This window comes from Thunnus thynnus, chromosome 10 (assembly GCF_963924715.1).
Source record: "Thunnus thynnus chromosome 10, fThuThy2.1, whole genome shotgun sequence".
In the NCBI taxonomy this organism is placed as follows: Eukaryota; Metazoa; Chordata; class Actinopteri; order Scombriformes; family Scombridae; genus Thunnus; species Thunnus thynnus.
Genome location: NC_089526.1, coordinates 21,974,124 through 21,987,496, shown reverse-complemented (window position 1 = coordinate 21,987,496; position 13,373 = coordinate 21,974,124). Strand labels below are relative to the sequence as shown.

The 13,373-nt window shown below is 38.5% G+C and overlaps 1 protein-coding gene across 1 annotated transcript; it reads right to left on the bottom strand.

Moving 5' to 3' along the window:
* Nucleotides 1–809: 809 nt before the first annotated feature.
* On the bottom strand, nt 810–9,074 carry LOC137190676 (uncharacterized). The gene is made up of 19 exons (XM_067600199.1): nt 9,014–9,074; nt 8,362–8,644; nt 7,979–8,133; nt 7,522–7,804; nt 7,139–7,293; nt 6,680–6,962; nt 6,297–6,451; nt 5,840–6,122; nt 5,457–5,611; nt 4,998–5,280; nt 4,615–4,769; nt 4,158–4,440; nt 3,775–3,929; nt 3,316–3,598; nt 2,933–3,087; nt 2,476–2,758; nt 2,093–2,247; nt 1,634–1,916; nt 810–1,405 (listed from the first exon to the last, which is right to left on the bottom strand). Exons 1-19 carry the CDS (start codon nt 9,072–9,074, stop codon nt 1,225–1,227), a joined length of 4,029 nt encoding a protein of 1,342 aa, XP_067456300.1. The 3' UTR covers nt 810–1,224.
* Nucleotides 9,075–13,373: the final 4,299 nt, after the last annotated feature.

The window sequence follows — 13,373 nt, the reverse complement described above, 5'->3', positions numbered from 1 at the left end:
CCTTCTTCTAACTTTTTTAAGAAGCAGACACTGCATGGATGTGGGGCTGTCAGCCCATCTCCTCTACCCCCTGTTGACTGGATGATTTATTTGGCCCCAATGAAGCCTTGATCTATGCTGGAGAAAGGTTTCCACAGAAAGTTGTTATATCCAAGAAAGACACCTCTGCAGGAAAAAAAGTGCATGTGTGTGTGAAATGGGGGTAGGGTGGGGGTGGACTACTACCGACCCCCCTCTGACAGTGGCACAGTGATGGAGCGTCCATGTTGGAAGTACAGCAGCCTATGAGACTGATGGATGATGTGTCATATCTGATGGTGGAAATGCCCAGAGAATACATCTGATATATGGATGTGCAACAGTAATACAATGGTAAAACTAGGCACTGAGAAGGAGTGACAGACAAAAGAGATGGGGAGTTATGAGTGAAGTTAAGAAAAAAAAGAAAAAGAAAATCAATACAAAAGGTGAATATTGGCAGTTGATTGAGATAACAAGAACAAAAATAAGACACAAGTATCTTAAAGATGTGACTAACAAGATATTTCCACCTGAGAAATCATTGTGGGTGCAGGTCTGATGAAGTCAGACGACCAGGGCATGAGGTGCACTGCTGGGTGGTGTATTAATGATCCTAGACTGTTTCTACTCACCCAAGTAAGAGTTCTTTAAAAAAGCTGTTTTTTTGTTTTTAGCAATATATTTTTTAAAATAACTATTTTAGGGAAAGAATGCATGGTGGATGTTTACTTAATTTGCCCCTTTTTATTCAGTCTTAGAATTAACAAAAAGAATACTCCAAAAATATATACTAGCAGCAGAGATCACCATTTATTTTCAGTGTAATCATTTCTGTAGATGACAGATTGGCAAAAAGGTAATTGATGGATTTCTTGGTGGAAGGGTCCAGTAAAATCCTGCCATTATAAACTATCAATATTGGAATACTAACGCTATGAAATGGTATGAAATCTGAGCACGTGATAACGGTTTAATTTTAAATCACATCATCATTCAACTGCCTCATTAAATGGCTTTGATGACCTACCTTGCACCATTCAATACAAAAATTACTGAAAATCCCACCAACATGGAAAGTTTAGAGGATATCTCTGATAATTAATCCCTCACCCTTGTGTTCAGCATTAAAAGAAATTAAGAGGAAATATGCATCTGTTAGCTTTAAAATTAACTGGTAATAAGAAAATTATATGAGTAATTGTTTCAGACCCAGTCACAACCATATTCAATGGAATTATCTGACTCTTCCCCGACAACTTCCACCTCACACAGTGTCAGATATTCCTTTCTTCCAGGAATCACAATGTTTACATAACGGCCTTCCATTCCATTACACACAAAGGTTTTGGAGGTGCCGGCTGGGATAGATGAGATAACAGTGCATCTGAAGAAAAAGAGAAGAATAATGAATTATGGTTAAAATACTGTTAGATGGCAAACACTATGCCAAGGTCTCAACAGTATTTCTAATTTTATACTGATGATGTCACTGAGTTGAAATATTTTGGTTTCTCTTTGTAAATCATGAAGATAACCAGTGCATTAACTGACTGTAACTTACACAACAGGTATCAAATGTTCAAACCTAATATAAGACAGACAGTGTTGTTACCTGGGATTAGCGTTGCCATTGTCACTGAGGGAATTTCCTATGCGGATCTCAGCTCCATTGATCCTATTGGGGCAACAATCCTTTCTGTTGGTGATGGTGACAGTGTTAATTTTATATGACTTCAGAAGGTCAAGTCTCCACCATGGGTTGCGATCATTCCGTGTGCAGGCACAGGATCTCTGTCCCCAGTTGCTAGCACGATTTCCATCAATGGCCCTTTCAGGGACAGCTTTCCCATACAGTGAAGACTGAGTCACTTGTCCGATTCTGGCAATATTCGTATCTGGACAAAGTTCAAAATTTTGATATTATAGGTAGTTTGAGGAAGGCGCAGAATCATTACATGTGTTGTTTTAACTGAGGACAGTAAAGAACAAACAGTCAGCATATTTGATTTAACTTTTTGTCAGATTATCTGCTCTAATTCATCGACAGAACACTTTATATGGTACAACTCACCAGTGGTAGCTGAAGGTCCACCACTAACTTCTACCTCACACAGTGTCAGATATTCCTTTCTTCCAGGAATCACAATGTTTACATAACGGCCTTCCATTCCATTACACATAAAGGTTATGGAGGTGCCGGCTGGGATAGATGAGATAACAGTGCATCTGAAGAAAAAGAGAAGAATAATGAATTATGGTTAAAATACTGTTAGATGGCAAACACTATGCCTAGGTCTCAACAGTATTTCTAGTTTTATACTGATGATGTCACTGAGTTGAAATATTTTGGTATCTCTTTGTAAATCATGAAGATAACCAGTGCATTAACTGACTGTAACTTACACAAAAGGTATCAAATGTTCAAACCTAATATAAGACAGACAGTGTTGTTACCTGGGATTAGCGTTGCCATTGTCACTGAGGGAATTTCCAATGCGGATCTCAGCACCGTTGATCCTTTGGTGGCAACAATCCTTTCTGTTGGTGATGGTGACAGTGTTAATTTTATACGACTTCAGAAGGTCCAGTCTCCACCATGGATTGCGATCATTCTGTGTGTGGGTACATGATCCCTGTCCCCAGTTGCTAGCACGATTTCCATCAATGGCCCTTTCAGGTACAGCATTCCCATACAGTGAAGACTGAGTCACTTGTCCGATTCTGGCAATATTCGTATCTGGATAAAGTTCAAAATTTTGATATTATAGGTAGTATGGGGGAGGCACAGAATCATTACGTGTTGTTTTAACCAAGGACAGTAAAGAACGAGCAGTCAGCATATTTGATTTAACTTTTTGTCTGATTATCTGCTCAAATTCATCGACAGAACACTTTATATGGTACAACTCACCAGTGGTAGCTGAAGGTTCACCACTAACTTCTACCTCACACAGTGTCAGATATTCCTTTCTTCCAGGAATCACAATGTTTACATAACGGCCTTCCATTCCATTACACACAAAGGTTTTGGAGGTGCCGGCTGGGATAGATGAGATAACAGTGCATCTGAAGAAAAAGAGAAGAATAATGAATTATGGTTAAAATACTGTTAGATGGCAAACACTGTGCCTAGGTCTCAACAGTATTTCTAATTTTATACTGATGATGTCACTGAGTTGAAATATTTTGGTTTCTCTTTGTGAATCATGAAGATAACCAGTTTATCAACTGACTGTAACTTACACAACAGGTATCAAATGTTTAAACCTAATATAAGGTGGACAGTGTTGTTACCTGGGATTAGCGTTGCCATTGTCACTGAGGGAATTTCCGATGCGGATCTCAGCTCCATTGATCCTATTGGGGCAACAATCCTTTCTGTTGGTGATGGTGACAGTGTAGATCTTATACGACTTCAGAAGGTCCAGTCTCCACCATGGATTGCGATCATTCCGTGTGCAGGCACAGGATCTCTGTCCCCAGTTGCTAGCACGATTTCCATCAATGGCCCTTTCAGGGACAGCTTTCCCATACAGTGAAGACTGAGTCACTTGTCCGATTCTGGCAATATTCGTATCTGGACAAAGTTCAAAATTTTGAAATTATAGGTAGTTTGAGGAAGGCACAGAATCATTACATGTGTTGTTTTAACCGAGGACAGTAAAGAACAAACAGTCAGCATATTCGATTTAACTTTTTGTCAGATTATCTGCTCTAATTCATTAACAGAACACTTTATATGGTACAACTCACCAGTGGTAGCTGAAGGTTCACCACTAACTTCTACCTCACACAGTGTCAGATATTCCTTTCTTCCAGGAATCACAATGTTTACATAACGGCCTTCCATTCCATTACACACAAAGGTTTTGGAGGTGCCGGCTGGGATAGATGAGATAACAGTGCATCTGAAGAAAAAGAGAAGAATAATGAATTATGGTTAAAATACTGTTAGATGGCAAACACTGTGCCTAGGTCTCAACAGTATTTCTAATTTTATACTGATGATGTCACTGAGTTGAAATATTTTGGTTTCTCTTTGTAAATCATGAAGATAACCAGTTTATCAACTGACTGTAACTTACACAACAGGTATCAAATGTTTAAACCTAATATAAGGTGGACAGTGTTGCTACCTTGGATTAGCATTGCCATTGTCACTGAGGGAATTTCCAATGCGGATCTCAGCACCGTTGATCCTTTGGTGGCAACAATCCCTTCTGTTGGTGATGGTGACAGTGTAGATCTTATACGACTTCAGAAGGTCCAGTCTCCACCATGGATTGCGATCATTCTGTGTGTGGGTACATGATCCCTGTCCCCAGTTGCTAGCACGATTTCCATCAATGGCCCTTTTAGGTACAGCATTCCCATACAGTGAAGACTGAGTCACTTGTCCTCTTCTGGCAATATTCGTATCTGGATAAAGTTCAAAATTTTGATATTATAGGTAGTATGGGGGAGGCACAGAATCATTACGTGTTGTTTTAACCAAGGACAGTAAAGAACGAGCAGTCAGCATATTTGATTTAACTTTTTGTCTGATTATCTGCTCAAATTCATCGACAGAACACTTTATATGGTACAACTCACCAGTGGTAGCTGAAGGTTCACCACTAACTTCTACCTCACACAGTGTCAGATATTCCTTTCTTCCAGGAATCACAATGTTTACATAACGGCCTTCCATTCCATTACACACAAAGGTTTTGGAGGTGCCGGCTGGGATAGATGAGATAACAGTGCATCTGAAGAAAAAGAGAAGAATAATGAATTATGGTTAAAATACTGTTAGATGGCAAACACTGTGCCTAGGTCTCAACAGTATTTCTAATTTTATACTGATGATGTCACTGAGTTGAAATATTTTGGTTTCTCTTTGTGAATCATGAAGATAACCAGTTTATCAACTGACTGTAACTTACACAACAGGTATCAAATGTTTAAACCTAATATAAGGTGGACAGTGTTGTTACCTGGGATTAGCGTTGCCATTGTCACTGAGGGAATTTCCGATGCGGATCTCAGCTCCATTGATCCTATTGGGGCAACAATCCTTTCTGTTGGTGATGGTGACAGTGTAGATCTTATACGACTTCAGAAGGTCCAGTCTCCACCATGGATTGCGATCATTCCGTGTGCAGGCACAGGATCTCTGTCCCCAGTTGCTAGCACGATTTCCATCAATGGCCCTTTCAGGGACAGCTTTCCCATACAGTGAAGACTGAGTCACTTGTCCGATTCTGGCAATATTCGTATCTGGACAAAGTTCAAAATTTTGAAATTATTGGTAGTTTGAGGAAGGCACAGAATCATTACATGCGTTGTTTTAACCGAGGACAGTAAAGAACGAGCAGTCAGCATATTTGATTTAACTTTTTGTCAGACTATCTGCTCTAATTCATTGACAGAACACTTTATATGGTACAACTCACCAGTGGTAGCTGAAGGTTCACCACTAACTTCTACCTCACACAGTGTCAGATATTCCTTTCTTCCAGGAATCACAATGTTTACATAACGGCCTTCCATTCCATTACACACAAAGGTTTTGGAGGTGCCGGCTGGGATAGATGAGATAACAGTGCATCTGAAGAAAAAGAGAAGAATAATGAATTATGGTTAAAATACTGTTAGATGGCAAACACTGTGCCTAGGTCTCAACAGTATTTCTAATTTTATACTGATGATGTCACTGAGTTGAAATATTTTGGTTTCTCTTTGTGAATCATGAAGATAACCAGTTTATCAACTGACTGTAACTTACACAACAGGTATCAAATGTTTAAACCTAATATAAGGTGGACAGTGTTGCTACCTTGGATTAGCATTGCCATTGTCACTGAGGGAATTTCCAATGCGGATCTCAGCACCGTTGATCCTTTGGTGGCAACAATCCCTTCTGTTGGTGATGGTGACAGTGTTGATTTTATACGACTTCAGAAGGTCCAGTCTCCACCATGGATTGCGATCATTCTGTGTGTGGGTACATGATCCCTGTCCCCAGTTGCTAGCACGATTTCCATCAATGGCCCTTTCAGGTACAGCATTCCCATATGGTGAAGACTGAGTCACTTGTCCTCTTCTGGCAATATTCGTATCTGGACAAAGTTCAAAATTTTGATATTATAGGTAGTTTGAGGAAGGCACAGAATCATTACGTGTTGTTTTAACCAAGGACAGTAAAGAACAAGAAGTCAGCATATTTGATTTAACTTTTTGTCTGATTATCTGCTCTAATTCATCGACAGAACACTTTATATGGTACAACTCACCAGTGGTAGCTGAAGGTTCACCACTAACTTCTACCTCACACAGTGTCAGATATTCCTTTCTTCCAGGAATCACAATGTTTACATAACGGCCTTCCATTCCATTACACACAAAGATTTTGGAGGTGCCGGCTGGGATAGATGAGATAACAGTGCATCTGAAGAAAAAGAGAAGAATAATGAATTATGGTTAAAATACTGTTAGATGGCAAACAATGTGCCTAGGTCTCAACAGTATTTCTAATTTTATACTGATGATGTCACTGAGTTGAAATATTTTGGTTTCTCTTTGTGAATCATGAAGATAACCAGTTTATCAACTGACTGTAACTTACACAACAGGTATCAAATGTTTAAACCTAATATAAGGTGGACAGTGTTGTTACCTGGGATTAGCGTTGCCATTGTCACTGAGGGAATTTCCGATGCGGATCTCAGCTCCATTGATCCTATTGGGGCAACAATCCTTTCTGTTGGTGATGGTGACAGTGTAGATCTTATACGACTTCAGAAGGTCCAGTCTCCACCATGGATTGCGATCATTCCGTGTGCAGGCACAGGATCTCTGTCCCCAGTTGCTAGCACGATTTCCATCAATGGCCCTTTCAGGGACAGCTTTCCCATACAGTGAAGACTGAGTCACTTGTCCGATTCTGGCAATATTCGTATCTGGACAAAGTTCAAAATTTTGAAATTATAGGTAGTTTGAGGAAGGCACAGAATCATTACATGCGTTGTTTTAACCGAGGACAGTAAAGAACGAGCAGTCAGCATATTTGATTTAACTTTTTGTCAGATTATCTGCTCTAATTCATTGACAGAACACTTTATATGGTACAACTCACCAGTGGTAGCTGAAGGTTCACCACTAACTTCTACCTCACACAGTGTCAGATATTCCTTTCTTCCAGGAATCACAATGTTTACATAACGGCCTTCCATTCCATTACACACAAAGGTTTTGGAGGTGCCGGCTGGGATAGATGAGATAACAGTGCATCTGAAGAAAAAGAGAAGAATAATGAATTATGGTTAAAATACTGTTAGATGGCAAACACTGTGCCTAGGTCTCAACAGTATTTCTAATTTTATACTGATGATGTCACTGAGTTGAAATATTTTGGTTTCTCTTTGTGAATCATGAAGATAACCAGTTTATCAACTGACTGTAACTTACACAACAGGTATCAAATGTTTAAACCTAATATAAGGTGGACATTGTTGCTACCTTGGATTAGCATTGCCATTGTCACTGAGGGAATTTCCAATGCGGATCTCAGCACCGTTGATCCTTTGGTGGCAACAATCCCTTCTGTTGGTGATGGTGACAGTGTTGATTTTATACGACTTCAGAAGGTCCAGTCTCCACCATGGATTGCGATCATTCTGTGTGTGGGTACATGATCCCTGTCCCCAGTTGCTAGCACGATTTCCATCAATGGCCCTTTCAGGTACAGCATTCCCATATGGTGAAGACTGAGTCACTTGCCCTCTTCTGGCAATATTCGTATCTGGACAAAGTTCAAAATTTTGATATTATAGGTAGTTTGAGGAAGGCACAGAATCATTACGTGTTGTTTTAACCAAGGACAGTAAAGAGCAAGCAGTCAGCATATTTGATTTAACTTTTTGTCTGATTATCTGCTCTAATTCATCGACAGAACACTTTATATGGTACAACTCACCAGTGGTAGCTGAAGGTTCACCACTAACTTCTACCTCACACAGTGTCAGATATTCCTTTCTTCCAGGAATCACAATGTTTACATAACGGCCTTCCATTCCATTACACACAAAGATTTTGGAGGTGCCGGCTGGGATAGATGAGATAACAGTGCATCTGAAGAAAAAGAGAAGAATAATGAATTATGGTTAAAATACTGTTAGATGGCAAACAATGTGCCTAGGTCTCAACAGTATTTCTAATTTTATACTGATGATGTCACTGAGTTGAAATATTTTGGTTTCTCTTTGTAAATCATGAAGATAACCAGTTTATCAACTGACTGTAACTTACACAACAGGTATCAAATGTTTAAACCTAATATAAGGTGGACAGTGTTGCTACCTTGGATTAGCATTGCCATTGTCACTGAGGGAATTTCCAATGCGGATCTCAGCACCGTTGATCCTTTGGTGGCAACAATCCCTTCTGTTGGTGATGGTGACAGTGTAGATCTTATACGACTTCAGAAGGTCCAGTCTCCACCATGGATTGCGATCATTCTGTGTGTGGGTACATGATCCCTGTCCCCAGTTGCTAGCACGATTTCCATCAATGGCCCTTTCAGGTACAGCATTCCCATATGGTGAAGATTGAGTCACTTGTCCTCTTCTGGCAATATTCGTATCTGGACAAAGTTCAAAATTCAAAATGAATTTACGTGATATTAAGGATAGTTTGGGGAAGGCGCAGAATCATTACATTTGTTGATTTAACCAAGGACAGGAAAGAATGAGCAGTCAGCATATTTGATTTAACTTTTTGTTTGATATTCTGTTCAAATTCATCTACAGAACACTTTGTATGGTACAACTCACCAATAAAGTGAGTTGTACGATAAAGAGCTGTGAAGGGACTGAAAAACGCTTTCTGTGTAGACCCTGTGTAACAGAATTGGCCCTTTAAATTTTCTTTTCATTTACTTAATTTTGCAAGCTCCTGTATTAAAAACTAGAAAATATCAGCCATTTGATTGAAATTAAAAGAACAATCTCACATATAGTGCTGCTTGTCTGTCCTAGAACAGCCAGCAAGGTAAGGACCACAGCTGGAATCATCATCCTGTGGAAAACGTTCAAAACATTTCAATGGAATACTGATATATCAAAACTTGATTTGATGATCTAAGCACATGTTTTCATACACACATACATACTACACACATACATTTTTCAAGGAAAATTCTAACTTGGCACCATTTTCCTCATTTAAAGACAGAAGAAACCCACAACTTAACTCTTTATATACATACAAGAGCCGGGTTCTGCTTGAGGTTTCTACACTTTAAAGGGGAGTTTTTCCTTACCGCTGTCGCCAAGTGCTTGCTCATGGGGGAATTGTTGGGTCTCTCTAAATTAAAGAGTACGGTCATGACCTGCTCTATGTGAAGTGCCTTGAGATGACTTTTGTTGTGATTTTGCGCTATATAAATAAAAATTGATTGATTGATTGACATACCATCTCCATCTGTATATAGATGCACACTCTGTTTCTTTGAACTTGTCCTGCACCATACCCTCTATAATATAAAGGGGTCCAAATATCATGTGCCTGATTAATGTCTGAAGTCTAAATGAAATTACTTTAAGTAAGAAACAAGTATCACAAAGGTATCCCTACTACACACGGTGGCTATCCTTGCGCTTAATAGAAAATGTTTACATGCTTTCATTTTAAACAAAACACACAATTTCTCTTGTAGTGTCCATCGCTATAGCGCCTCTATTCACACTCAAATTGAAAAAATTAGTTTTAGTGTCTGTCTCTTTAAGGCCCCCTTCCTGAAAAGCCCACTCTGCTCTGATTGGTCAAATCCCACAGGCCTGAGCAGGCCACACCATGGATGTATTATAAGAGCTTGATAGGACACTGCCGCTCAGCCTTGCAGCCAATTTTTCCCAGTGGTCACCAGGAAATATTGCAGCGAAAAATCCCCCTAGACCACCATTGTAAAAGAGATGCCTGTAAAACTGTTGACTGGACACTACAAACTGCAAACAAGGCAAATTATGACTCTTTCTATTATGATTTTTTGATCCATGGAGGTTTTATATTTGTAAAACTTTCCTCAAGTCTAGAAAAACAATTTAAAAATCAGTGACGTCATCACGATGATAAGTCTATCGGCTGAGCGGGAAATCGTGGACAGGGCCAACAGTGGAAACATCACTGTGCATATTCAGTGGGCCGCACAACATGGAAGCAAACCCGGAGGCTAGAAACTTTTTTTGGCATATGTACTAGCCAAGCAATTCTTATAGGTTTGATTGGGTGCCATTTTTGGTTCGTTATCCAGCTCTTATAATACATCCATGCTCCAAACACACTCTTCTCCTCTTCAGTCAGAAAAGAAAAGTAACTAGGCTATCCTTGTTTATATCTCTCATGCAATCAATAACTGTAGATTGGCATATGATAAGCAGACTTTTAGCCACTCTATTCCACTCTTTTAAGCCAGTAGTAAATTAGTTCTTATATGTTTGTCATCAATATGAGCGGGGCACACAGTTGTTTGAGCCTCCACTTTATTCAGCTTCTTCCTGTTTGCTGTCGCACAAGAGCCTTATGGGACACATACCTAAATGTAGCTATTACCACAATATTAGCCATTGCCAGCTCTACTGATGCTGGTCAGCAGATGGCAACAATGCAACAAAAAAGTGTAGGACAACAGATGACATGATAGGCTAAACTGTAGGCTGTAGCCACTTTTTATATAAACTATTGCATATTTTCATTGCATTAAGCAGAAAAGCAGAATATGACAACCAAGTCAAGACCATATTTATATTCTCTTTATGAAAAATGTTAAAAACATTAATTTAAATCAGGAGGATTTCTCTGTTTTGGTGAGAGATTAAATAAATACCTAAGCTGAGCCGCTCGATGGAGTGTTTCTTTTTCTGATTCAATTGTTGAGTGAATGTAATGGTCTTCTATATGTTGAGTCAACACATAGTCCACCAAACGAGGCAACTATATTGTGTGTGTGTAAATGGAAGCCCTCACCCAAGTAAAAAGATACTCCCAACACTGCCTACTATCCTCCTTATATTCTCAATAATTAATAATCAAATTAATGCTTGTCTATGTGCTGTTTTCTTTAGTTGTTGGGTTCAACTATTGTTGCAAAAAATTCTAATAGGCATTGTCATACTGCACTAAATTTACACAAAATAATGATGACCTTTTTTTTTTTTTTTTTTTGGTAACGACAAGCATATATATACAGTACCAGTCAAAAGTTTGGACACACTTTCTCACACAAGGAAGGACACACAAGGAATGAGATTACTTTTTCTCTAAAGTAATCTATTCAAAATTGATAGACATAAACAAAAATATTGGTTTCTTTTAACTGTGACCGTGGTCTTTGCCTTAGCCTAACCAAACCACAGTAACCCCATTAAAAATGAATATCATTTTATCATTATGACTGAATCAACGTCAGAAGTATTAGAATTGTCACACAAAGTCTTCACCCTAGTTTTGTTGCACTTTCAGACCTGTCTCAAAAATAGTCATATTTATAGTTTCATCATTACTCTGTGACATTTAATATGTATACTACAAACTTACCTGGAAGGTCTCAAGCACCCTGGAAGCTGTGATCTTTATGTGAGTGTGTAGAGAACAATTCTTTTATACTTTTGTGTAGAGCATGAATGACAGCTGTTTTATTAACAGACATCCTGGTCAAATAACAAGTGTTGTTTTTGTGCCTGGTTAACTATGTGTGGCAAGAATGTGGCAATGCCCACCTTCGTGATACTGTAACAACTGTGTCTGTGCAAGTCGGTTGTTGTTGTAATTTATGAATAACCAATATCAGCCATAAAACTTGAACTCATATTAAACATATTATTACATTATATAGTATATTATTTAAATTACTGTGACTTTAGCTTCAGTGGTTTTAAGCTATGCTCAAAAAAGAAATAAATCCCAGGGAACATTCTGATTGCATCATTCAAATATTATTGCAGATATTTGCTGTACACCTAGAGTATAACAAGCACAAGCAAATGAGAAAACATCTTCACCAATCTGGCTAGACGAGAAATACTTACAGCTATGGGGTTGCCTCATAATAGACACAATGGTAATAAAAGCATGCAAAGAGTGAGGCATGTTTTAATCAGGGGAACAGTATACATGAAAGCTCTTTTTCCTTGCTCAGCATGCACCTTAGGCACCAAAACAAGCAACAAGTCCTCTAAATTAAACAACAAAATACATCATTAGTCCATGCATTCCAGAATGACACATTTTCTGTGTCATTTCTGAGATCTGATGACTCTGTCGGCAGCAATCGGCAGGACAACATCATTTGGCTGTGCTTTCCAAAACAGTTACAAATCACTGTTGAAAAAGAATAGATGTGAATAGATGGATGTTTCAATCAAGAACAGAAAGAAATGTGGGCAGAGACAAGACTTTTTCTTTGCCTCAAATGAAAAGCAATACTTATTTCTAAAAAAAAAAAAAAGCCAAGCCTTTAGTTTTTCACCAATTGAACCATATGAGGTTTGAAAGAAAGAGAATTATCAATTAACCAAATATTGGTACTCTGATACAGACCCAATCTTTGCACCCCGAAAGGTAGTGACAGGTGGAAGGTCAATCTCTCTCTTACAATTTTTGTACTTTAGTTTAGGATTTCAACATTTAGAACCAATTTCATATAATTCAATGTGTATTGAATAAAATAGCGGTAAATAATTGTGTTGTCTGCATAAAAGTTATCTTTGCAATGCACCAATATTATAGAATTAAATCATTTAACAATGCTCACTGAAAATAATGAGGGGTTACGCTATTGATGTATTTTTGGTGGAGATATGCAGCCTCTAAAATTGTAACAGTTATTTTAGTTAATACTCAAAAACATTCTTGCTGTTATGATTAGTAGTCAAGACCAATACAAAGTAAGGGTTAGTTATGTGTGGAGTATAACTTTTCTAGTAATGTATTGTATGTAATATAAAGTATGCGAATGTGTAAAGAGGTTAAAAAAACATCCCAAAAGTTGGCATAGCAACTGAATGAGCCAATCAATGGCTCTGCTCTTTTTTTGGCCCTATTCCACACCCTCTCTTCCTCCTTTCTCTACCTTTCTCCCTCTTCTAACATTCTTCCATCCCATTCTCTCCCTCTCTCCCTCCCTTGCTTTCACTTATTTCCAACTCTTCTGCTCACTCATTCCTAATTACCCCTTGCTCTTGTCAACTAGTGCCTATATCCTGTCACCTCAACATCCTTTTCCTTTACCTTATGTGTCTTCACACACTTCCAATCCCATCCAATCCCTCACATGTATACTCTTTCTCTAATTTGACTTTGCCCACTTTTCCTCT